This window comes from Epinephelus fuscoguttatus, linkage group LG8, assembly GCF_011397635.1.
Source record: "Epinephelus fuscoguttatus linkage group LG8, E.fuscoguttatus.final_Chr_v1".
NCBI classification, from domain to species: Eukaryota; Metazoa; Chordata; class Actinopteri; order Perciformes; family Serranidae; genus Epinephelus; species Epinephelus fuscoguttatus.
The window spans coordinates 40,355,344-40,382,965 of record NC_064759.1 but is presented as its reverse complement, the minus strand read 5'-3'; the positions used below and the strand labels follow the sequence as shown (position 1 = coordinate 40,382,965).

The window sequence follows — 27,622 nt, the reverse complement described above, 5'->3', positions numbered from 1 at the left end:
TCTCTTTTTCCATCACAGTTAGTTATGCAGTGAGTTTTGACTAAGACTTGTTTGAATAGTTTGTATAAGTTTAAAGCCTGCATTGCTGTTATCCTGTGTTGATCTTTGTCCAAAAACTGCTAGATTTGACTGACAAAATGAGATTGCCGTTGAAGAGGCAGCTCTTGTTCTGATAAAGACCTGGTGGAGAACTTCAGGGATCAAACTGAACTTGAACTTAAAAATGACAAGTCAACTCTCAACATGGTATTTCTGTGACATGAAGTTTGACCCGTCCTAATGGTACATTTAGTATCTTGGGGCTCCTATTGATCCTATAACCCTGACCTTCAACAGCAAGCCTTTTGGGTTTGATCCAGATGCTGGGTTTATCATATCCTTGCTGTTAAACCAAGTCATCCTTGGCCTTTACCTCCAGACCCTTTTAGACATTTCCAACTTTCTGCATGGCTTTGACCTTCATTGGTAATAAAGAAACTTTGGAATTATTAGCAACTAAACATGTGCGTCATAAAAGCTGAGGTCAAGCTTTAAGACAGTGGCTTTAAGCAACCTAATATACCTAACAATATAGAGGATAGAAAGATGAGATGAGATCATATTAATAAGCTGTGGAGTGGCAGTGAGATGGGTTAGGTCTAGAATCAGACAGTAGGACTGGGTGATTATTCATTAGTATTAATACATTGAAGTGAAATTTTGTTTTCATGATCATTTCATTTATTTTATGAGTTATTTTACATTGTCTAGTTAATTGTTTTGAGCAATTTTTCTAAAAGGAAAGATAAAACTAACAAGTTTTTGTTTTACATGCATACAGAGTTTTGTTAGCCTGATGAATATACTGAATTTCACTATAATTTTTTCTCACTTGTTAGCTCAACATCTTACTCGTGTTGGCATTTTCTGTTTGGCAGGGGTTGTTATTTTGCCCCATGGGACACTGATTGGTGTCCCCCCAATATCATCTTTAGTTGATAAACAAGCAATTAGCAGCAGTGGTCGCTTGGAACAGGTAACTTTTGAAGATATATTTGGATTAAAGAGTTGTTATTTTTGTAAGTCAACTTACAAAACCCTGTACCATCTCATACACTCTTGTGGCTCAGGGTAGGGCTGGTGGAAGAATTTTCAGACCAGTTGATAATAAGTCAAACACTGGACCAGACTGGTATACCGAATATTAGCAGGTATTGTACTTGAGTTAGCAGCTGCTCCAGAGTGGACCATAATGACACTGTCTCTTAACAGCAAATGTGCGTCTGGTTATCATGTTGAATCATGTAACATCAGAGCTCTCTGTCCACATTGAATCCAGTATTAAATATGCACTACTGTCACATCATATGAACAAACCACATAAATATCAGCTGGTCTCTCGAGATCACACTTGAGACATAACTACTTAAAAGATAGGTGAGCAGCCTACTCGCTATTTTCCTATGTGTCTGCCCTTACTTTTTAAACAAAAAAACATTTATTTATGTTGTGATATTTACTGGAAACCACATGCAATATTTTCAACAGCAAGTAGGTTGCTATTAGCAATGGCCACTTTCCAAAGACTTTCAGTTACCTGGCAATCTCCCTCCAGCCAGCTACCACCTTACTTTGGTTTTTGTTGTAAAATTAGAAAGAATAGATATAGATATAGAATATAGATAATTCCTCATTTCAGCTTAATGAATCAGCTGTTGCTTGTCCATTGTGGCGCTTTCAAAGCGAGCAAAAGGAATAAATAAATAAACTTGGAGTTCTTCAAAAGTTCAGCTCAAAAGGGTAGCACTGAGTTGCATGCAGCCATGTTGCCATATTTGCACAGTTTTAGTTTTCTTTAGAGATGTCACCCCAAAAAACACATGAACTTTCAAGTAAAGAAACACAAAGTGCGCTGCTCCCACCTCCACTGAGCCTCCTTTGTGTTGCCGTCACCAGCCGGGGCTTATGTTAATCATATTGCCTATCACCAATGCAGTACGAGCTGGATTTAGCACTGTGAGGCAGTCATCACAGGTTGCAGATGTAGGCTACTTTTTAATTTGCCAGAACCTCTCATAATGACAAATGCCGGTTCAGCTGGTGTGTGTGTAATTTCAAACCGGTACACTGGACCAGACCGGCATAACCTGAATTCAACCCAACTCTATTGTGGCTTATGGCTTTGTTTTTCCATCTAGAGAAACAGCTGTCAGTGAGCAGTACCAGGCTTATTTGAATGGCTGAACAAACCTGAGATGCAGGTGTTGATTCAGAGCTCTGGAAACCAGGCTAGACTTTTGTCTGCATAACATTTGAACACAGTTTATTGCAGTGAGCATACATTTTTATTAATATTAATGTTCTCATAACATGGTATACATCTGAACCCGAGGGACAAAAAAGTAATATCAATTTCAGGATTGCCCAGCCCTAATAGATACATATGTATTTTGGTAGGGGTTCTCGATTAAATGAATAGCAAACGGGGCACTAGTTACAGGCTCTTCCACCAGCTAAGCAAACTCATCTTGATTAAACTCACTGCCTGATGAACAGAAAGAAGCAGAAAAAGTGTTTTAAAGTTTGCAACTTTTTTATTAAAAAAAAAAAGAAATGAACTGCATTGATTTAGAAACATTTTACTGTTTTATGCCTTTATGAATGAAATGAATGTTTAATTTATAGTCCAGTACACCAAATGGGGGTGTTTGGAAGCTGTTTTTCCTGTGGGGATAGTGCGATGAAAAGTGGTTGTTTTTTGTCACGACATCTCTGCATTTCCTGCCGGGATAGTGGCAGAAAAAGCAGCTGTTTTTTACGTACACATAGCTGCTTTTCCAGTGGGGATTGTGCCGCCAAAATGTGATATTTTCCTAACAATAACCAAATGATTCTTGTGCCTAAACCTGACATCACATTAACCACAACATTACACTACATAATAAAGTGCCAATGGTAGTATCTGTCGATTGCAGCATTGTTCAATGCCAAACTTTTATCTGGCCACTGGGTTGGCTCTTAGGAGCCTTCTGTCTCCAGCAGTGGGGAATGTTGAGTAACTGAAGGTATGACAGATATTTATAGGTAACATGTTTATGTGTTTGTGCGTGAGGCAAAGCTGTGACAGACAGCATCTAACAAGAAAGCCTTGAGGCTGGAGGACATGATAAATGAACAGATATGTATTGCCAAATGTTTTTGTATATTTGTATGATTTCATGTTTAGTGAGTTATAAAAAATGACAGCTATCAATAAAGCATTGTTTTTTAAAAATTATTATTTACATGTACATATGCTCTAAAATCACGCCACATAATGAGTAAAAATATTGTAGTTCAGTGGAGGTAGTTTTTTCCCAGGAAACCGTACTGTAGATGGCATTGAGCTGTTATAACAGTACAGCTAAGAGAAGCTAAGCAGAAGGCTTCCCCTTCTGTTTTCATCTGTCTCCACATCCTCCTGTGTGAAGCGAAGAGAATAGACAGAAAGGCAATATAAAATAAAGGTCAGGATCACTGTAGGCCTCTGTTGTGTCTCACCCCGTTGAAACCTCCAGCACTTATTTGCTATCCTTTACATTTACTTATGAATCAGGAAAGTGCTCCATCATTGTCCTCCTGCATTTTCACCCACTTCCATTCTCCGTCTCCCTGATACTCTAAGGCTTTTATATTGTCCATGCTGCTCCTCTGCAGCACCTCTCCCTCCCTCCCTCCCTCCCTCTCTCTCTCACTCTGCAGAAGGGATAGAAGTTGTACAGAATTGTACAACTTCAGCTGGTTACAGCTGGTTCAATGTTTCTCACGTAGTTGACATTTGGAAGCGAACTCTCCCACTGACATCTTTAGATGTAGAATGCCCTGTATGTGTGTGCGCGTGCAAGAGAGCGAGTGAGAGCACCTGCAGACTCTCCATGCATCTACCTCTGTGTGACTCCAAAGTCAACAGTCAAGTCTAAAGGCTCTGCACTCAGTGCCATTAAAGCTGACAATGGAGAGAACCTGCTTCTTATTATTTCTTATTGCTGCCCCTCGATTGCTGACGTTTTGTGGTTGTAGCTGAGCTCTGAGAGGGGGGTGCAGGGGCAGAAATATGTCACTACGGACTGATTTTAAATCTTTTATATCTGAATTTGAATTACTTAGCTTGAATTACTGCATGAAAAAAAACTGACCTTGGAATTGGAATCACATCAGAAGAAGAAATAACAATTTGACTTTTATCATGATAATTATGGATATCAAGTGATATGACTGTTTTTATTATGACAACATTTTGGTCCATATCACCAGGCTCTAATGTGAAACCTTAGGAACCCATAAGGACTGGGTTTTTAGTACTGCTTTATCAACTGCTAGGTGTACGCATTGACGGAATCATGCGTTTTGGTGTGTGTGTGTGTGTGTGTGTGTGTGTGTGTGTGTGTGTGTGTCCGTCTACAGCTAATCTCCTGTACTACTGGGCCAATCAGCCTAATATTTTGTATGCACATTTATTACTGCACACTCAAGGCAGGCCATGGCCTTTGTCATGGCTCAAAAACTGACATCCATAGAAAAGAGTTTAGTCTAATTTTGAAGCAGAACATCTTCAGATCAATTCAGTACCTGATATGTTATGATCTGCTTAAGTTAGACACAGTATGAGATTTTGAAAAAAATCTTCGCTGTGTGTCTTGACTGTAAGGGAACTGACAAGTCCATCGCAGCTGCAAACCAGAACATCATTAAGAAGGGGACATGGGGGCCAACGTAAATCTCAATGTGCTGCTTTTACATTTACATATCAAACATCATTATTAGGGATGGGCATCATTTAAAAAAATTACGATACCAATATATCAGTGTCAGTACCCTTAAAGTGATACTGATGCCAATAGAGTACTTTATTTGATACCGTTTTTTCTTTTACTTCATTCAGTGCCACGTGAATCACGTAAATTGAAGCTTGAATTGGATGGATGGATAGATGGATAATTCAATTTAATTCAATTCAATTCAATTCACCACTTTATTCCAGACATAGAGGAAGTCCATAGCACAGTACAATAAAAATACAAGACACAATAAAAGGACAGATACAAAAAATGGATGGATGGATGGATGGATGGATGGATGGATGGATGGATGGATAGATAGATAGATAGATAGATAGATAGATAGATAGATAGATAGATAGATAGATAGATAGATAGATAGATAGATAGACTGTATGGATCAAAGAACACTTGCAGTAGTTAGCTGCGAGCAAAACCATACAAATAGTCATTTTTTTCTAGATCTGGATAAAAGAAGGATTGAGTGCTGGTGTCATTTGACTGGAAAAGTATCTGTACTACTTGGTCCTGGGTTACTTGGTTGGTACCATAAAGGTTTTGAGTACTGATACCCATTCCTAATTTACACAGACAAATGCAGAACATTGCAGCAAAACACACGTCAGATATTCTGAATCAGAATATCAGCTCTATATTGAAACAGACATCCTTGCAGTTCTTATTTAAACGCAAGTCCTGTGTTACTAATTGCTGTGTTTGCCATGTTGGAAACCAGCTGTTGCTTTCCTTCCCCCGCCAGAGAATACCTGGACTTAGACTTAGTTCCACCTTTTGAGCAGAGCTGCAATTTCTGGTCACGAAACTCACCTCCAAAGATAAGGGAGTACTGTAAAAACAAAAACAGGACCTGTAACTCTGGCTACACCTTGAATTATGGGGTGTTAAATCCCTGTAGTGGACATGGCCTATTTCTGTTTGTGAGGGTTGTACTGACATTTTTTTATTACATATAACTCCTCATCCTCCTAAGTTTGTATGCACTTACTGTAAGTTGTTGGACAAAAGTGTTTGCCCAATGAAAGTTATGTAATGTAACCTCAAAATTTTAAGGCACAGAACATAGCCTTTCCTCTGGCCTCATCAGGTGTTATCTAAGCCATGATTTTAATCTTTACAGCATTTTTTTGGCAACGTTTTTGTACAGCTATTTTTGTTGTATCTGAAACATTTAAGAAGTTTATCTCATTTTGTTAAAAACAGAAAAGGGTTTTACAAGTAAATCAAATTTGGCAGAAAACAGCTTGTCTACACAGGCTCCATACAGGCAGAATGTCAGCAGCGCAACAGCCTCCATCAGTGTCTCACTGGAAGTGTTCAGCTGCTGTACTGCTGTGGAGGTGTTTTCAGACTACACAAGCACTGTAGTTATGCACAGGAAAGTACAAGTGAAACCTTGACATTGATTAAAATTGAATCAGAAGGACGACTGAAAAGCTGAAAAGATGTGTGTCCTGTGTAGATGGCCTGAAAGTGATGTCAAACAAGTGTTTGAACAGCTGGTTACTTATATTTAGACATTTAACATTTTAATCATTTGTCTTCTTTTGTTAAACAATAAAAGGGTTTGTACATAAACATACGTTTTTAAGTTGGCAAGTGTTTGTTTTGGTAGTGGTACTGAAACTCAGGTATCATATTGACACTAGCATCAAAACATTTCAAACATTATGAAGTCATTTATTTATTGCCAAGTAGAAGCAGGTTACAGTAATTGATTTGGACAAGGGCTTCAGCATTGTGTGTTTACAGCTACATCCACACTAATACATTTTAGTCTTAAAACACTCAAATATTGCTAGGTTTATGCCTAGCCTCCAAACTACTCCAGCGTTTTGGAACCATAGACTGTAGAAATAATGGACGTGGCCACCGTGACATCACCCATCAGTTTGCGGACTGCCATTTTGAAGCCTTGGGTAGATATTCTGGCCGTCACTATATTGGTTTATTTGGAGTCAGAAGTGTTTGGGCGAGAGGTTGGAGCTGTTTGTGAGCGAGGGGTGGATCTGACTCACAACTGTGGCGACGCCTCACAGACAGCCTGTCACTTGAGCTACCCCACCCTTAAATACAATGAAATAGAATTGGCCTTAATGAAATATAGATGGGTGAGTTGTAAATAAAAAAAAACAAAACAAAACAAAAAAACCTTGTACAGTTGTCATAACTGTTGAAATGAGCTTTTCAGATCAAAACTGTTTTTTTTTTTGTACCAGGCTGTAAACATGCTTATTTCTGTTGTAAAGTTGGGTAGTTTTTAACATAGAGGTCTATAGGAATTGACTCTGCTTTGGAGCCAACCTCAAGTGGCCATTTTAGGAACTGGCACCTTCGCGTTGGCTTCATTTTTCAGCCTCAGACGTTGCCACTTGTTTTGGTCCATTAAAATGGAGACCTTTCAAAACACTGCTGACCCTGTTTTAGTTTGAGAATCAGAGGTTGCATTTTAGTCTGGATGGGCGGAAATGGAGAATTTTGGAAACTATGATGTAGACACCCACGTTCACTTTCTGATTGGGTCTTATCAGTCACAACGTGTCAAGTCTAACAGCTTATAGCTGCTGCCTTGACTGCCTTATATTCATGTGTTTCTTTCAGGATAATTTCCACTTCATCGTCAGTCCAAATAAAGAAATCTGTGGGCTTAATATTAACCATTCCCATAGCATTTTCTGAAACCAAGAAACCAACCACCAGGAAAAGTGTCAGGCTTAAGAGTCAATTCGACAAAGTTGCCAAACCTTGGAATTACAACTTTCAGGTCTGTCACATGATGCCATGGGGCCAAAAAGACTCCTTTTGACTTACATTGTGAAAGAGATGTCTGTAAATCAGTGGATAATTTTTTTTAACATCACAACCCCACAAAATGACTTGTTTCACTATCAGAATTTGATCTATTTGGTCCAATAACATTTCTAAAGTCTAAAAGAGCCGCAAGAAAATTCTTTTTTTCCCCCATTCAAGTTAGGTTAAGGTTAAAGATGTTAGCCACTTGGCTGGCATAAGCCTCTCGTGCCGTTGTTCTATGGGCCTAGTGATGCAAAGATCGGGGTAATTTCATACTGCAGAAATCAAGCATTTTTGGCTTCATAAGCCACTGAGCAACTTTTATAGGAATGAACAGGGCATTGCTGTAAACCATTTATCCAGTTCTCTTTATACATCTGTGAACCAACTGCAGAGTGGATAATCTGCTTCTTGTTTACAATGGTATGCACATGCCCAGTGTACGTGAATGGTCATGTGATGTGCATTTCAGGTAGGGATGCATGATAACATTGGCATGTCATTGGTATCGTCTGACATTGGCCTTAAAATGAACTATCAGAATCAGCCAACATGTTTTTTCTTAATTTGCACAATGAATAAATATTACATACATTGAAAAGCATTCTATTTCATGTCTTCATGTCTCCATCTGCTGGTGGGCCATCACGATAAGAGTATACATGCATAATGTGATATTAATTCCACTACAGAAGAGACTTGATGATCACTTAAATTAGCTGGGGAAAAAGTGGATGTATTGATAAAGATGTTCAAATAACATTGTATGTGATAACTCTATTGGTTATCAGCCAAATAAGTTGTATATATATTGGTATATTGGGTATAAGCAAAAATTCCAATATTGTGCATCCCTAGTTTCAGGTGTATTAGTACAGAAGGAGAATCATTCTGAAATTATGCTGTAATGCTTGTGTGTACAGAGATCGTTTTGTTCCAAACCGCAGTTTTAAAACAAAAACATATTTGTGTGTGTGGCCTAAGACAAGACCATAACTCATCAGAAAGGCTGCAGAGTGGTGTAATTTAATCTTCTGAACATGGAGTTCATGGCATTGCTTATTCCAAAGCCTATAGTTAGCCCCCCCCCCCCCCCCCAACTCTTGACATATTGTGACTTTCAGACTGAACAGTAGTCGGCTATTTAACCAGCAGCTTGCACTTGGGGACCTGTGAATAAGCAGAGGAGTAGCCCCTTATTTATAATAAATGTTCTCTTTGAAAAGGTTATTCATATAATATATATTTGAACTGTCACCATGAAATTCCACAAAGGATGTTTTTATTGTTTTTTTCCCCATTTTAATGTACAATGTTTTTTATACATCTATGCCTAAATACTTCTTTTTACAAACACTGGCCAAAGTATGGTAGAAATAATAGACAACTTTTTGCACATTTAAATCCTGGTATGTTGTGTCTCACCATATGAGATGTAATGAATGTAGGTACAATAAACACTCTACTGTTTAAAATGAATCTAAGGTGCATTTCTTTCTAAATTTTGGTTCATGTTGAATTGGCCTCAGGAGAGATACAGCTCCTACCAGTCCGACTCAGTCCGAATAATGCTTAAGTTGTTCCATTTACCAGCAGAAAAATTGAACAGGCCAGGCTGAATATTTAATCACAGATAAAGGAGCAGAGGACACAGACAGTTACACTCCTGACCTGTGGCCTTATGGATGTGGAGTTGTTATACAGTTAATGCTTCGGAACTGGGTTTGCCTGCAGGATGGCGGACTGTACAGAATCCATCTGAAGGAGAAAGTCTGCCTCTCAGTCCCGGCAGAAGCCACACCTAATCACTCAACTCCAAGGACGGAATTCATGAGAGTTCATAAAAAAAATAAAAAAATATTCCCTTTGAGCAGGTGAAACCCCAACCCTCCCCATCACCTCCCACCCACCCACTGCCGACATACAGCACACTCAACTCTAATAAAACAGAGACATTCAGAGAGACCAATAGAAGTTTAGAACAGATATAAAAGAGACCACCGAGGGAAACAAAGATAACCCCAACAAAGACGATGGCTGACCTGACATCAAAGTGCGTCTGTTGTTTTAGTTCCCTGCTGTGCTGACTATTGCCTTCCCAAGGGAGGACAGACTGAAAGAGCAAGCCATGCCTCCATCCTGAAACCAAGCCTGAAAGGAGAGAGGGGAAAAAAATACTGCATTGTTTTACAAATTCAAATTACATATCCTCGGTCTTCAGGTCTGCTATTTTCCAGTTAGAGAGCACAAACTTCATCATCACTTCCATCGCACAATGATATTCCAGCCCCGTCTTTACTAAGGTTTTAATTGTGTGCTGCTGCTGCTGTGCACAGGATTTCTTGTTGTTGTTGTTGTTTTTCTGTCACTTGCTAAGTGCCAGGTGGCTATGTTTGGGAGGCTAAGCGGCAGAGCATATTCTGTACCAGGCGGATGGTAATTACCAGGTGCTCATCCTTGGCAGTAGAAGCGTGTTGGGGGTATTGGTGAGCCATAGGATGTGTATACATGTTTGGATATGTGTGTGTGTGCATGGTAGTACGTTTGCTGCTACAGTAGATGACTGTATTTTTGGCCTGTGGCTACTGATTTTCACTCCCCATCTCCCCTCTCTCCACTCTCTCCCTCCAGCTGTTCGAGCTGCTGGGCCCAGAGGGGCTGGAGATGATCTCCACCCTCCTCCAGCGAAGGGCGGCCATCGTCGACTCTCTCCTCGCCATCCCACCTGACAGGACTGGCTACCCACCAGGTGAGACAGCCCCATGGCAACCAGGTCATCTCCATGGTTACACAATCTCTTCTTGTATTGACGATTTGAAGTAGTCATGAATACCAGATATGAATTTATGTACATAAAAAAGATCATTCTAAAGGTCTTGAGGTGTTTTTAGGGCCTTCCCCCCCCCTTTGTTATCGTCATACAAAATCAAATAATATTTTGTGTATGTTTGGCCTTAAAAAGAGCTTGGCTGTGTACACCTTACTGCTATTGGGCAGGTTGTTTTGTTTTAGCTTATATTAGACTGTATTTCTTGCTTTCTGAATCAAGATGATGACAGAGAGGTGCCCATAACGGGTCTTTTTATTTATAGTGGAGAGTCTCCCCTAAAGGTGCCGCAGTGTGTTGGACAGCTCAAGGGAAAGTTATGCTGGAGATCATTTACAGAAAGTCTTTTACTGTTTCATTTCCGTATGTTTAAACCCAGTTTAGAGTTGTTGTTCAGTGTAATCAGACTAAACAGCTGATCTGCCATGGTATATTCATGGCATCATTATTTATTGTCACCAATCTATCACCTAAACTCTTTACAGGAGGAAAAAAAACCCTTAAACAGGTATAAAATCCTTTTTATATGTTTATATTGCGGAGGTTTTGTTGATTTATCATAATAGTGCTGGGCGATATGGAGAAAATTAAATATCACAATATTTTTGACCAAATACCTTGATATCGATATTGCCATGAAAAAGAGGGGTTAAGTATTGGTGCTTTCACAAAATATTTTGAAATGAGATTTTAAATAAATAATAATCAGTAATGTGGATATAATGACTAAGTGAGTGAAGGCAAATAATATACCAGTTAGAACAGTCTGGTAAGTTTAGAAAATTGCTTCACTTTATTGTAATGCAATCTTTAAAACCAGGAAAAGACTACGCTTATGATATTACAAAATCCAAAATCTAAGACAATATCTAAGCTCATATCATGATTTCATTATACTATTGATATAGTGCACAGCCCTCGGTGCTGGTAATTTAAATCTTGTTCACCATGTTGGTAATTAGTAACATGAAAATTCTTCCAATTTCCACAAGTAGTTTGGTAAAGACAGAGGTGCCCAAGTAAAGTATAGAGTTGGCCCCAGTTGTGTTTTCCAACTCTTGAAGCACTCTTGTTCTACTTCCATCAGTCATTTACCTGGCCCTTTAACAGCCCTTTATTTAGACTCTTACACTGGACCTTTTTTTGCACTTGACATTTATTTTCAAATTCAATCAAATACAATAAATATACAAATTTTGGGCCCTATGTAATTCTGACTTGTATGCTCCCACTCTGAAAACACCCCTGTTCTATTTCCATCAGTCATTTGCCTGGCCCTCAAACAGTTACTTGGCTTTATTTAGACTCTTTATTTCAGTGTTAATATTTACATTGGACAATTTTTTTTGTTTTTATTTTGTTATTTTGTAAATTTTGTGAGGAGCTAAACCCATACTTCTGTGACAGCAGTTTAAAACAATTAAACGTGCCTATTTCCAGTGTCTATTAGAATACAGATACTTCAGTTAAGTTTGAAGTTACCAGCTTTACGTTAAATCCATGGATGTATAAAGAGAACTGCAGCGTTGGAGGCAGGACCTTGTTCTTTTCTATATAAGTTGCTCAGTGGTGCATGAAACCAAAAAAGTTCCACTGCTACATATACAATTACCTGGATGATCGGCACTGCTTAGACACTTTGTGGATCATAGAGTAGGCGCACTAGAGACTTCCACCAGTTCAGCAGGCTACTTCCTGGCTGTGCTCTGTTAACTTGAATGTGGATAAAATGATTTAGTCATATGACTCTTTGAGACTTTCCAAATATAATTGGACTGAGTGGATCAAATTGTGATGGTGAATTCAGTCATTTTGCAGGGGTTGTGATGCTCAAAAAAATAGGGATGCACCGAAATGAAAATTTGTGGCCGAAGCTGAATAATATTAAACGTTTGGCCGAATACCGAGTACCGAATACCGAATATCGTTGTTTAGTTTTTCATTAGTTTTTGCAGATGAACCCCCTCCAGATTAGTGTTGTCACGGTGCCAAAAATTGGATCCCACTGTACGATACCAATGAAAATATCATGGTTCTGAGTAGTATCAGGATACCACAGCGAAAATGAGGCAGATGTGCCTTTTGTCATTTATAAAAAGATAAATCACTTTTCTATAATACATCAATGATATTTCAGTGGAAATTACTTATTGACTTATTCATACTTCAAAAACAGCATCAATAAGTGATTAACATAGGTGGGATCAAAATAAAATAAATAAATGAAATAAAAATCAACCAGCCACCCTCCTCCCCTGACAGTCCCTTCATAACTAAAGAACAGTCCCTAAAGTGCGGTGAGGTTTGTGTGCCGTTAACGGCTCGTTTCTCCTCTGATACGTCACATACCTGTGTTCGGCTGGCTCGGCTGTTCAGGTGCTTCTGGGCAGTCCACATGCCCAGAAGAGGATATTATTGGAGCCGACTTCTCCGTCGCCGGTAAGCCAATGGCCACCGTATTTGACAGGAATACATTACTGTCTGTGTCTGTGACCCCCGTTCAACCCGCAGTCGGTGGGATTCGCCTTTCGTTTCTGCTGCTGGTTGAAATCTGTAGGCTGCTCGCACAGCGTGCTGAATGATTTAAGCCTATTTTGCTCGCTCAAAACTATTTTTAGTCACAAATGCGAGTGCGGTGACGGATGGATCACCACACTGCCGACATTTTACTCCGCCCATCACGGTACGCTGTTTGATTGCATTATCAAAACACTCCGCTATTATTCGGCCTTGCTTTTAACTCATTCCACCGAATACCAAATGTGTGTTTTTTTGCAATATTCGGCCAAATATATTCGGTTACCGAATATTCCGTGCATTCCTACAGAAAAATGTATTCGCTGATTTACAGAATTCTCTTTCACAATCTAAGTCAGTGGGAAAACAAAAAGGTTGTTTTTTTTTTTTTGGACCCAATGGCATCACGTGACAGATGAAATTCTATTGTTTGGCTACTATGAAAATTGGCTTCAAAGCCCAGAGCACCTCTTAGGGGCTTGGTTAAACCCTTGTTGCCCATCATGGTCAGTCCATCACTATGCTGTTTGAGCTGTGCAGCGTTCCTTTACCCTGCAGACAGGTTCTCTATTTCTGTCCCTTATTAAATACCTCTCATGAATAAGAGAAATGACAGAATATCGTGTCATACTAAGAGAGGAAAGGCTGACACGTGCAAGGTGTTGCTGAGGCCCAAATACAGTAAGCACAGGCTGTTATTGGAATTGGCTTACATTGGTATTTGCTGTAGTTATCTCACTCTCCCAGCAGCTTTAAGCTGACCTCATTGATTTTGTATGAGATAGTATTTCAGGAGGTTTGATAGTGAGCTGTACTGAAGCAGCCTACCTATTGACGTACTCGCCTTCCACGCCTGCTTGTTTCTTTCTACTGTACCGTCCTCTATCCTGAGACAGCATTGTATCTTGACCCCCTGTTTCCTTTGTCCTTATGTGGCAGGTTTCCCCCCCTTAATGTGTAGAGTAGAGCTGTAAGTGTTTGAAGATATTGCTGGAAAGATAGGATGGATCATTTTTCATCACCAGAGCTGTCTTTTGATCCATATGTAAGGTAGACATCAAAAAGGAGCTGAAGATTAGAAGAGAGAGCTCCTGCTTTGTCAGAATAATCCCTGCAACTATTAAAAGTCATACAGACTCATCCTTTAGAGATTTTTAGAGTCATTTGAAATTCACAGCTCCTAAATATAGATTTTAATGCTCGGTGTGAAATGGTACATGTGCTAATTAATGTAGACTAGTAACTCTGTTCATTCATTAAGCAGGTTAAATCATTGATGTATACCATCAGATGTAATATTAGACAATGAAATAATTAGTATCACCCAGTGAAGTTAAGTCCATTTTAAAACAACTGAACAACTTAACTGAACACATTTGCAGCCTCAACAAAAAAGCTCAGTGAGGATGTAATTAATTAAAGAGTGGCTCCATTATTATTTTTGTTAAGATTTTTTTTTTTTTTTTTTTTCTTGAGGTTTTTCTATCACCCATGTATTCAAATCCGAAAATTTAAACCTTGGTCAAAGTATGTATAATGTAGCCTCAAAATGCTATTTTCCCAAGCCCTTCCTAAAACTTTGTTCCACGTGACCTGAAGCATGATGTTGTTGCAACATATATACTAGTCCATACCCATTGAGTACAGCATACCATACCATGACTTAGTCATACCAAAAATTAGAAGAAAAAAAAAACAACATTCGGCCACAGGGGGAGCCACAGTGATCGGTCACATTTTAGCCATTTTAAAGCATTTTTCTGTTGTTATAGCACCACCTAGTTGCCAATTAGAGTTACATTTCTCCCCGCGTCGCGCCCCCATTTTGTTTGATGGGGTCAATAATGGAGGGGTCCCCTCAGATTATGTTTGGTCATATGCCTACAAAGTTGCGTGGTGATCGGTGAAACTCTTGAGATGTTATACACCTTTATGTGATGAGCCACGCCCTCCGCAATATTCATTGCCTTATAGAAGCTTAGTTTTAGTAAGTTTTCCAACTTTTGCCAAGAGGGAACTTTAGATATTGGTCCCTAGATTATGTTCACCGAGTTTCATGCAAATCGGTCAAACTTCCTAGGAAGAGATCGATTTTAAGTGTTTTTCAAAAAATTCCAAATGGCGTAAAATCTGTATAACTGGAAGTTATGGGTTCTTGAGGCAAATTTGTTCCTCATGAGGAGAGGCATCTCTGTGCAAAGTTTCATATCTCTATGACATACTGGGCATGAGATAGGTCCATTCAAAGTGTGTACACACACGCACTACACACTTTCTAAGTTCTAAGCTGCTTAGATCGCACATACAAATACAAATGTTTAAACTATTGTTTTGCTTCTGGTGGTTGGTGTGGTGCAGTCTAGATCCAGAATTTCTCAGTGAGGGAGAAAGAGTAGATGTGCTTCCAGCCCCTTGAAATTCACAGCTTCTTTTTATGTGGGGAAACCAGATTAGACAACATAAAATCATAGCAGAGTATTTTTATATACTTTTAAACTTGTCCACAGGGTCACTCTGACATGTTTTACTCTGGTTGCATTACCGTACAAGCTTACCTAAGACCATCATGCTTTTTAAATTACCAACAGACAGCCTCAGTCTAACCAAACTTCTCAATGCTTGATGCACTGTCCTTAAAACACAAAATCTGGGAGACATCAGCCTAGCTTGACACAGTATATTTTATCTGTGAAAGATATCGCCTAATAATGGTGTACAATCTTCGAAGCTAATCCAAATTTGGGATGATTTCATTAATCATCAGTATTTTATGTATTTCCCCGAGATTGTGTGGCTAGTTGGGAGTAATCGATGTGTTGGTGGCACAGCCTTTTAAAGGACATAAATCTTAGTTATCCTCAAAAAAAACCCCAAAAGTTTTACACACTTAGGTTGGTAGATCTGATGGCTTGGAATGTCTACTGTAACAAAATTATAAAATGAGTCCAAACATTTTTTGATCGATGCTTACTTTGCTCTTGGTTTGTGGATATTAGAAGAGAAGTTACAGCAGAATGCAGTCTGGCATTTGTTCCTGAATACACAGAGACTGGAATTAGACCAGCCCTACATTAGACCTCATTGCCAAAATCATCTAACCTGGAGGGATGACAGGTTTGATGAACAAGGCAACTCTCAGACAAATCAGAGTCTAAAATACATTCTCTCTGTGATTCAGCTTGAAGTTATGGTGCACCTGTAATGCGTAACTAAACTAACCACATACAGAAATGAAGCAATGTAAACATTTTATGCAGTATTTTAGTCCAAAGAAAACAAGCTGTAGCCGTGGTCACACCCATATGCTGCTTCAAGCCTCAGATGATATTATTCCCATTGTGAAGAACTTTTGATCAGCGTTAAAAATTTCACTTGCCAGACAGCTTTTGAGATTAGTGTTGCCTTGACGACTGAGGGTGAAGTCAGGAGGGGTTAAAAAAGGCTGATTAAATTTTCCACTATTTGCATGCCATCAGGAAGAGTGGGATTTAGTGGGAATGCCTGTCTCTTGCTGATTAGCTTTTAAATTGCAGTTTGCAGTTTGGCACTTGCATGTTTATCAAAGAACAGATTCTCTCAGTGGCTCTTCTCCACATTTCAATGGCTGATAGAGGCAGGGATATGTGGAAAGGACAATTAAAAAGACAACATGTCCAAATATCCCAGAAAGTTTTGAACAGGTGCTTGATAAAGCACAGGCTATTCAATGCAAAAGTACAATCACATTCACATACTGCAATTTATTCTAAAATACAGTAAATTTCTGCCCCTAAACTTCAATTCTTGATTCTAGCCACATTTTGTCAGTGAACCCTTTTCCTGCTGTGTCATTGTACACAGAGCACCACAGGAAAACTGCCCATTGGGCTGTTTACTTTTACAAACTTGCTGTCTTCTAGTTTGCTACCCTCTCTACTTCCATGACATGTAGGTTACATGTCATGGAAGTAGAGAGGGTGATGGAAAAGATCACTTATTTGACAGTAAACTGAATACTCTGGGAGATTTTGAACTGTTGGATGGACAATGCAGGACATTTGAAGACAATCCGATACTTTTATTTTCTGAAATAACACAGCTGCACAGTGCACACTTTAAATACTTTATAGTTATTAAAATCAACCAAATGTATAGTCTTTCCTTCAAAGTTTTTACTTTTGATGCTTAAATGTCCCTCGATATTTTGCTGCAGTACCATTACTGCTTTTACTGCATTACTCACAGCAGAAAAACGCTCGCTGCTCAAATTAGCCGAATCCATCATGTAAATAGCAGTGCACCACATGCAGGCACACCTGGCTGTTAATGGAAATGGAAGATGACCCTCTGATTGGTTGAATTCACGTTACACCCAGAACACACGTATGATTAATTATGGGACTAAATACGACCCCATTGCCTCTTGTGCCTTACTTTGTGCCCATATCAAGCACCCTTTAACTCGCAAAATTGAGTTGGACACGCCCTGAATGCACTTGCGCCATGTACTTTAGACTATGCTCTATAGATGACTTAATAGAGCCCCATGATTGTGGTCAAGGTGTTTTGCAGTGAGAAAACCACAGTGATTATCACCCATTTCATAGTTCCATTCAGCTCTATCAAACCTTTTAGCTCTTAACCTCTTGTAGCTCTCCCACTTAAAGCTAATTGTCATAGTTTTTTTCTCTGCAAACTCTGCTGTCATGAAGCTATCTGATGACTACTGTGGAGCATTGAGTAGTTAAAATGCCAGACATCTCTTACATAGTTAAGGAGCCTAGACCAAAAAGAGCTAAAAGGGGTGTAAATATTAGACGTATATTTGTCAGGTCACAAGGTGTGCTAATATTGACTGTTTATTAATGTTTTTGGTATCTCAACTATATTTGTATGCCTCTGTGCGGGCAATAGCTGTGGCCGGAGGCATTGTGTTTTCGGTTTGTCTGTCTGTTCGTCCGTCCGTCTTTCTGTCTGTCCATCCATCCGTCCCGCTCTTATGACTGGGATATCTCACAAATGCCTTGAGGGAATTTCCTAAAATGTGGCACAGTTATCCACCTGGACTTAACAATGAACTGATTACATCTTGGTGATCATAGGTCAAGGTCACTGACCTTGCGTTCATCTCATTCTTGTGAAGGCAGTATCTCAAGAACACCTTGAGGGAGAGTCCTCACTTTTGACACAAATGTCCATTTGGATTCAAGAATAAACTTATTAGAATTTGGTGGTCAAAGGTCAAGGTTATTGTGACCTCACACGACATGTTTTTGACCATAACTCAAGAATTCATACACTAATTATTACAAAATGTCAACTTCACTGTGTCATCATAATGTTTTGCAAAAACATAGAAGGGATACTTGATGACACTAATCTTGGGTGTCCACCTTGAAACAATGATAATGATAATGATATAGATTTGTGCTGCTGGGGGAAAGATTTGTGTCAAGCATCCATGTTTGCAACTTTGCACGGAGACATACAACCAGGAGGCAGTAATTTTAGTTTATTGTAGTATATTGTAGTAGCTTAACTTCAATATTACTTCTGTCTGCTCACTGTATTGATGCAGTCCTAGAAGAGGGAGAGCAATTGGTCAAGTCTGAGCTGTGTTTTCTAGCTTTCTCTAAAGCAGCAAGGAAACACACAGAGAGGCAGAGCCTGGTGGGATTCAGACAACCCCTACCTAGTGGAAATAGCCTCCCATTGAGAGTTTGTGTTTATATGTACAGATGCCTTAGACTGGGTCATTAAGCACATGTCTTTCTCTGTTCAAGTGTGGTACAGCAGGTGCTGAGGAATATGTGTAGAAAACTACACAAGAATCAGTTTCCCAGACTTAATGTATCATAGCAAATAGTTCTGCCATGAATTTAACAAGAAGATGCCAGTGCTTCTCTGACGAGCATTTTGGACAGTTTCCTCAGGCCATGATCAGAACAGAGGCTTTTCTGTGCTGCTCAAGTACAAACTCCGCTCACAGCTCTGGGTGTGACAACTAACACAGAGAACAAGATGCAGGGAGTGTTGCATCATCCTCATTGCTAAACAAGTCTGAAAACAAGGCAATCTATTTGACTACCTGCAGCACTTGGGCCTTTCATAGAATTCATTACTGATTTGATTTTAATGTTCTTTAAACACTTTTACTTCCTTCACAATTACAGAGCTTAAATGTTGGTGAGAGCTATATATTGAAATGACTAAACCACACTATGAGCAAACAGAATTACAGGGAGGATTATGGAGTGCTTTGCATGACTTTGTGATAGCAGAAATACATCATTAGCACTTGAGCAGTTGTTAAGCTGAAGCTGAATGACGTTTTAAGTTTATATAATGGACAAAATGTGTATTTGTATGCATTATTCTGCAATAAAATCCAGGGACTATATTGCCAGCCAATATTTGATATCCAGATGCATTTTCTAGTTTCGTTGTTGTTGCTTAGTCTTTAAGGAAGCCTACACTGAGTAATGTTCACAAGGTTAATGATAAGTAGCGTCATAGGGCTGGACAATAATCCAATATTATCCAATATCAACTTTAAGTGGAATTGTGTAGTGAAGATATGATGACATCATGTTATCATTTTTACAGAATTCTACATCAACCACTGAACTGCAGTTAATAGTAGACCTTGCCTTTATTTTTCTTAAACTGAGGTTAATAAGCAGATATGCATTAACTAAAATGATTAATTATGTCTTCAGCTTTTCAATTCACATTGCTAAAGTGCAACACACACCGCTGCCATACGCCGCGTGTCAAATCGCCCGCCTCCATTATATTCTATGAACAAACCCACACCGGCGCCGGCCGATGTGCCACGCTGCTCTGCTTCAGCCCACTGCTCTATTTCCAGCACGAGCGCTGCGAGAAAAGCCTTTTAAGTACGTCTCAGCCGCCGTAGTATCAACTCTGGTGAAATCCAAGTTGTTGTTGCCTCAGAGTTTCTCCTCTTCTTCTTCCGTTACTAGCAGTTGGCAACTAGTGTAGGTACAGCCACGTAGCGGGCTGGGGTGGGAAATACATTTTAGTGTCGACGGTGCAGCTACGCGCTGCTGCCAACGTGTGTTGGGGGGCGGCACTTGATGGCCACAGCGCTGCGCTGGCGGCAGTGTGTGTTGCACTTCAGAGTACAAATGACTCCCTTCGTTGGTCAAACACAATACTACAAGGGGTCCTGAAACAACATTCAGAGTCAGTATCTGGGCTTAACGCTAAGATATCTCCCTTGCTTAGTATCTCTGCCAGATGTAAGCCTGAAGAGAATCATGCATTTTGTGCTGTGTTTACTTACGTGTGTTAGTGTGTGTAAGTGTGTGTTCGTGATTCTGTGTGTCTGCAGCTAATCTCGCACACTACTGGACCAATCAGCCTAATATGTTGTGTGCACATTTATGATTGAATGCTCAATGACTTCTCATGGTTGCAGTGATTCACAATTGTTTAAAAACCTGTTTTATACTACCTTTGACTGCTGAATCCTCACTTCCCTTAACTGGTCGGTAGGGGCCATAAGTCTAAGCAGAAGTCTAAGCAAAAGCTTAGAGTGAAAGGCATTTCTAGCAGTTGGCTCAGCTAAAGACAGAAAACCTTGCCATCTGTTGCAGGCCCCATCTTGATGTTTTTTTGTGGTTAAAAAAATGACATCCGTAGAAAAGTTTGGTCTCTTTTTGAACTGGAGCATCTGCATATTAATTCTATACTCAATATGTTATGATCCCCTAAAGTGAGGTTGATACAAGATGGAAGCAAAATACCCATTTTGTTATCTTTGCCACCATCTTGAGTCTAAGGGATTTAGGAGAGACAATTCCCCTGGACACAGCTGTGCCACGTGTATTGTCTAGAATGGCAGCGATCATGTCTGACGGCTGCCTGTCAGGGATCTGCACTCTACTGAGTGCACTTTTCTTGCAGTTGAAAAGAGATTCACATGCGGCTTGTAGAAACTCAAGAACCAAAGACTCAGCTTCAATGGCTGTGCAGTGTTGGTGGATATTGTCGGCAACCAGTGACGCATGCCACATTCCATAACCTTTTACTTTGATGACGGAGGTTGACATCCAGTACTCAGGCAACAGCCTCATGCTGTTTAGTCAACATGTTGATATGTCACACCTGTCAAATGGAATGCCAACAGACGGAATAATTACAGACGGATATTTAACTGCTTTTTGGGTAAAATCTTTAAGAACAAATTTGGTAGTTTAAAGAAAACCTGAGACTTCTTACTTTATCAGATGAGCAAAAACATTGTTGGAAATAAAATTTCAAAATATAACTATGTATACATAATATATTGTAAAGTTAACAATCCAAATAAAAAATGTTTACTTATAGATTTAGTCCTTCTGCAGATTAAATTTTGAGTTTTACGTAATAAAAAACACAATATACAGTATACATATACATGTCGGTTAGCTAGCATGAAAATGGTAACACTTTGATATTTATCTCTGTTTGAAAATTGAGTACACAAGATATTGTATTATGTACATGAAATTGTCAAATGGATTGTCCTATGTAATCGTATTCTCAATAAATGCTTAAATTGAGGTTCTTGTGCTTGTTTTACAATCACAATCACTAGGATGTGTCGACTCTAAAAAGGCTGGCCTTGAAATTCTTATATTGATGTTGGAGGTGTGAAGAAAACAATGTAAAAATGTGCGAAAAACACCTTGAAACCATCTTGTAAGCAAACAAAATGTATTTGGGTGATGCGCTTCACAATGATTATGGCACCATGATCGCTTGTGGAAATGAGAATCCTGGAGATTTGGAGGCAATCACTGTTGGAGACGCATAACAAGGCACAAAAGCTCCCAGAGAGAGGGAAAGTAAAGGATGGGGAATGGTTTAGACAGAGGAATTGGTGCATAGAGGGTGACAGAGTTAAAGGGGTTGGGAGTTGGAAAGGTAATGGGAGGGAGGGTAAGAGTGACAGGAAGAGGGGAGCCGCTAGAATGAGAGGGAGGCTGTGCAGCAGGTAGAGCCACTAGACGAGATAAAGAAGAAATCATTCAGTCAATCAGCCCAGGCCGTGGTGCAATCATCAGATCTCATCTGTTTTCAAGAGCAATTCTGCCTTTTATTGAGCTGTTGTGCCTCAAACAGGGAGGCTGCAATGGGGAACGTTAACCCGTGCAATGCCACATGCACTTGCATCTGACATCAATGGGCTATCAAGATTACTGCTGAAATATGAATCAGTTTTTTCTGACATTGGCTGACCTGATGCTGCTTTCACAGTGTGAACAAACAGTTCTGTTGTTCAGCCAGGGATAAATACTCTTTCAGGCTTTGTGCATCAGAGCCTGAAAACTCTTAAAATATTAGAAATTCTATCATCTATGCTCAAGTCCTTTTAAAGTATGGATCATGGCAGGTCATGGAGAAAATGAAAAAAGTAATATTTTGTTTGCACAAATTAGTTATTTGTGCTCTTCAGTTATTTCAAGAGCATGGATTATTTTGGTTTTGTTTGTGATTGTTAATCACTTAATTTGTTCTCTTTGATTACTTAATTTATTTGTGCACATTGAAACAGAACAAAATGACACAACACATAGAAATTATTTATTTCATAACGCAACATTGTGTCTCCACATTTCTTCATCCAAAATGAAAACCAACATGCATTAGCCCCAAGCAAAACATTTGGATTAAATAGTTTATGGTCTGGCAACTGTTTATATCTCACATAGATTGACGTTTTTTCCTTCAGCGTGATAATATATGATAATAGTGATTTAGATGTCAAAATATTACACATACACTGCTGTTTTTTTAATTGTTTAATTCTGAAAAATAAAAAAATATATTTTTGTTCTCAACTGCTGCCTGCCTGTATGTAGTTCATTTTTACCCGTGAATTCATATATACATATATTTTTACCCGTTACACAGCTTTTTGCAGGTTACCCATCGGGTACCCGGGTGCAGAACTCTGGCCTGTTCCTCCAGTAAAGACCGGAGACTGACCTCAGGTGGCGCCTGAGATGCATTAAATACAATTACCTTAAATAGAGAGAGGAGCACTTTTATTTTTGACGTTACTGAAAATCATACTGACGACATTTCTAAATACCCTGGTATACCATAGTACCGTGATACTGCCCAAGCCTACTATACACACTACAAATTTTTTTGCTGTTCGGTGCCCTTATCTCCAGGGGACTACCATTAAAAGAAATTAAATGATTTAATCTTGTCAAGAAAAAACCTTTGATGTTGTAACATTTTGCCTTATTTCACTCTGTATTTCCTCCAGATATGAGCCGAAAAGTCAGTGGCGAAGTGACCAAGCCCGCCTTTGGGTGCCAGGTGACCATCCAGTCAGAGCAGGAGAAACAAATGATGAAGATGTACCGCAGGGAGGAGAAAAGAGAGAGGAAGAGAGGCAAAGGAGTTGACGACAGTGACTCCTCAGATGCTGTCATGACCTTTGACCCCAGAGAGATGAGAGCCCAGCGGTATATCATCTCTTTAAACTTTCTCTTGGTCCTTTTTTCCTCATTAGGGGTCCAAGCAGTGGCACTTGCTGCTGGAGCCCTGTTGTTTTTGTTCTCATTATTCTTTCTTTCTTTTTTCTTATTCTTCTCCGCTTAAAGTGTTCATGCAGCAAAAACTGTTAGACCAAAAGTCACTAAAATTGCCAGATGGGTTGCAAATTCTACCCACTACTGAACCACAAAAAATGACACTCATTGACCTCAATGTGGCACTGTATCAATCAAGTTTAAGTGTTCTCAATAATCTCAATAACCGCTCGGCTGAGAGTCAAATTCTTTCATCATTTTAACATCTCAATTCAGCTGCATCTTTGACTTTTTCTCTAATTTTCTTTAAATTCTTGTTTTTGAGAAATCGTCAGAAACTATTGGGTCAGTTGTCCTGAAACTTTGCCAGGATCACCTAGGGACATCGCTAACCTAAAGTTTAGATTTTGTTTAAATTTTACATAAATGCTCATGAATCAAATTTGGTTTGAGCGATTGTAACCAAACGTGGTGAACATGTTCTGATGCTATGTCCAAGCTTCGCTGTGCAGTCTTAGAATATTCTGCTACTATGGGGCGCCACAAATGCTAAAAGTTTATATCTTGTTATGAGCTACAGGAATTTGTACAGAATTTGGTTTGCACAATCTAAGGTCAGATAGACTGAGGAGTTAAGGCATTTGGAGTAAAGCTGCTGTACCTTCACATTGAAAGGGGTCAGTTAAGGTGGGTTGGGCATCTGATCAGGATACGTCCTGGGCGCCTCCTTCGAGGTATCCCGGACATGACCACCTCAAAGAAGACCCCAGCGCAGACTCAGAACACACCCACATATATATCACATCTGACCTGGAAACGTCTCAGGATCTGGGGTTAGCCTTGCTTAGCCTAATGTCCCCACCAAGGAAATGGACGAATGGATGGAAATTTCCAGTTTTATCTGACAAACCTCAAATATTTAATAAATCTGTGAGTAGATTTGCATATAAAAAAAACCTTGGTACTAAAAACCTACATTGGATTTATGAACCCAGCGGGACACTCGGAATTGACCGTAGGCAGGTGTCTGTGTTCATGAATGCTGATCAATCGTAAATTGACAGCATGCTCTCACTGGTCAGCAATTAGCATACATCCCCTCCCATGAATAGCCATTGACCACTGTATACGGAGGTGATAATTACTATGGACAGGTGCATCATGTCAATCTGCGAACATGAAGCAAACAAAGAAAGAGGGATAGAGAAAAAGAAAAACTTTTCCCACACTGAGATTGAAGTTATTTTAGGTGAAGTGGGGTTGAGAAAAATGTTTTAGTTTCTTCTGTTAGTAGTAGTGTGACAGGGAAAACATATCAAATTAAGTAAAATCAACTTTATTTATATGGCACTTTTCATACAACAGTAACACAAAGTGCCTCACAGAGGTTAAAAACAACAAATAACCAAAACAAAAAACAAAAAAGAAAAGAGAAAACCCAACCCTCCCACCCCACATAGAGATACATAAATATACACATACGCATGCACACACACACACACACCCACCCACACACCCACAAGCTCACACCCACACACACTAGCTATCACTAAAGAGACATGGCCGAGCACTGAGACCCGAGGCAAGGAAAATATGTATTAAGTTGATTTGATGAACTCATTCACATTTAAAAAAAAAAAAAAAATCTGAAGCTTATATCTGCTAAATGTCAACTAATTCAGCTAAAAGTAAAAATGTTTCTAATCTCTTGTCATGTTTAACTCACAATGTTTCAAAGGCATCTGTGTATTGTGAACACAACAGAGCACAATACGAATTGAAATTGTAATGTCTAATAATGATAAGCAATATTCATGTGCATTCCTTATTTAAACAAGCACTGCGAGCAGTCAGAAGCAGGTGTAGATTTTGTTAGTAACTATGAAAGGATCTCAGCTACTAACATATTGATGAATGCTGAAATACATGAAAATTTCCTTCCGCGAGCAGTTGACACACACATTTGTTCTGCATGTTTCATGAATGAGACCCAATGTGTTTAAAAAAAATACAAAAGGTATACATTCAATTCAGGTAAACCAAACTTCACCCAAGTCATAATTCATCCTGTCAAAACCTTCCCGGTGTGTCCCTCCATGGTTTTCATGCTTGTACTGTATGTACACAATGGTCAGCTGGTTTGCTCAGTAGTTCAGGGGTAAGGTGGTTGTCTTTTACTGCAAAGGTTAAGAGTTGAAATCCCGCCTTTGCCATCATGCACATGGTCTGAATCTTTGCATTTGGCAGGATAAGTCTGAATACTTATTACATTGTAAAACAATTTGTGTAGGAATTACTGGACATGTGATGCATTTCAGATCTTGAATGATATAAAAGTTCAACACATACTGTATGTAGTCATGTGAAACATGTTTTCAGGAAAGATCATAAGCTCCATTCACTGTTTGTGAAAGTAGATTTCTTTATCTCAACAGAGCATCAGCATGTAGTTATGACCACAATGAATAAGTCTGAAAAAAATCAACAGTTTTGCTTTCCAGAAACAAGCAATGATATGCTCGAAAACCTGCTTGGACCCCGATCAGAGCTGCTTGAGGCTATCTGGTTTTTTGCATGTGTCCACCAGTGCTTTCAGGTGTCTACACTAAAACTGACAAGTTTCTGCATTTTTCATGACAACTTAGCATGAGCTTTATAAAATGAAAAAAAGCAGAGTGACACTGCAGCTTGTCACATCTTTTTTGTAGAGGATTTTTCTGAAAGTTTAATTTCAGAGTATGAAAAAAAGAGCAGCGATCTGTTTAATTAAAAACTTAGCATGACCAAATCCAGCCCAGTGTGAAGGAAAAGATTAGCAGAGAGGTAAGCCACTTTAAGAAGGAACATAATGCCTCACATCTGTGCCTCTCCGTTTGAATCATCAACTGCACTATTCTTTCTAAAACTAAAATATGGGTGGATACGAGGTTTTACGTATGGAACCAAGTAGCTGCAGATGTGACACTGTGCTGCTGTTTTTGTTGAAGTTACATTTATTCCTCTACTTGGACAGAAGACTCTTTCTCCTCATCTTGAAGTACTCAGTTCACCCTATAAAGCAGCTTTCATTTACAGTTTACAGATTTCTTTTCTGAGTTTTTATGTTCCATGTGTTCTGTGTTTGCTTGCACAGGGAGCAGGCCCTGCTGACTGCACGACGTGAACCAATAATGAGCAGAGAAAGAGTGTATGAACGTATTCGATATCCAAACGTCTACGACAGCTATGCAGAGGCCACAAAGATGCCTGCGTTTGTTGGAGGAGCCAGGGTGAGGGTTGAATAACTGTTAATTCTGAATGAATTGTCCTCTGTCATTCTTCTTATTGTGTAATGCAGCTTTAGCCTTAGATATTTAACATAACTGAAATGTTAAAAAAGTGCAAGCTCTTAAGTTGAAGTGATGTATGATTATTCTTCTTCTACTTTCTTACTATTGCTCACAATGACATGAAGGACCGCTGGATTGGCGAACAAATAATTCACAGTGTCATCTTTGATCTGGTACAGCCCACCAGTCTTTAGTCTGCTCTGAGTATCACACATATGACCCAATGTTTTTTAAGTTGTCCCTTTCTTAAAGATCACAATCTCCTGTCCTTCTAATTTTTGGTTGTATATTAATAATATTTCACAAAAAAAATTTGTGTGTTCCAATCCCCATACCACCATACTAGTATTTCATAAAAAGATGTAGTATGTCTCAATACATAGTGTGCAAAGGCAATATGCCAAAATTAACCAGGATGTTTTACTACGTCAGTCGGATTTTGCAGTATGCAAGCCAGCATGCTTTTCTGGCTATTGTGACCCACAATCCACTGCACATGGAAACATACGTCACATCAACGGTCAGAAGTTGCAATAATGGAGGACAGGGCATTTAGGTGACTGATGACCAGTCAGTTAGTAATGATAAGAATATTAATTGTTTAATTTGATGAAATAATCATAAATATAACCAGCATAAAAGGGCATGGGTATTAAATAACAATGACAGAGAAATGTTTAGCCTTTGTGATTTCACTATAAGAATATAATATGTTAGAATCTACAATGTATGCAGTTTTAACTTATTTCAAAAGAACAGCATCAGAGTTGTTCAGGTTTACCTCAGTCTCTGGTGAACTTGGTGAGC

The 27,622-nt window shown here is 39.1% G+C and overlaps 1 protein-coding gene across 3 annotated transcripts in view; it reads left to right on the top strand.

The window, feature by feature from the left end:
• Positions 1-27,622, top strand: part of ascc3 (activating signal cointegrator 1 complex subunit 3) — a 252,888-nt gene that overhangs the window by 16,645 nt on the left and 208,621 nt on the right. For all 3 annotated transcript variants that reach the window (XM_049583116.1, XM_049583118.1, XM_049583117.1), the window contains exons 5-7: positions 10,239-10,356; positions 23,219-23,420; positions 26,620-26,755. In XM_049583116.1, the coding sequence (XP_049439073.1) occupies positions 10,239-10,356; positions 23,219-23,420; positions 26,620-26,755 (456 nt within the window). The remainder of the gene's footprint in view (positions 1-10,238; positions 10,357-23,218; positions 23,421-26,619; positions 26,756-27,622) is intronic.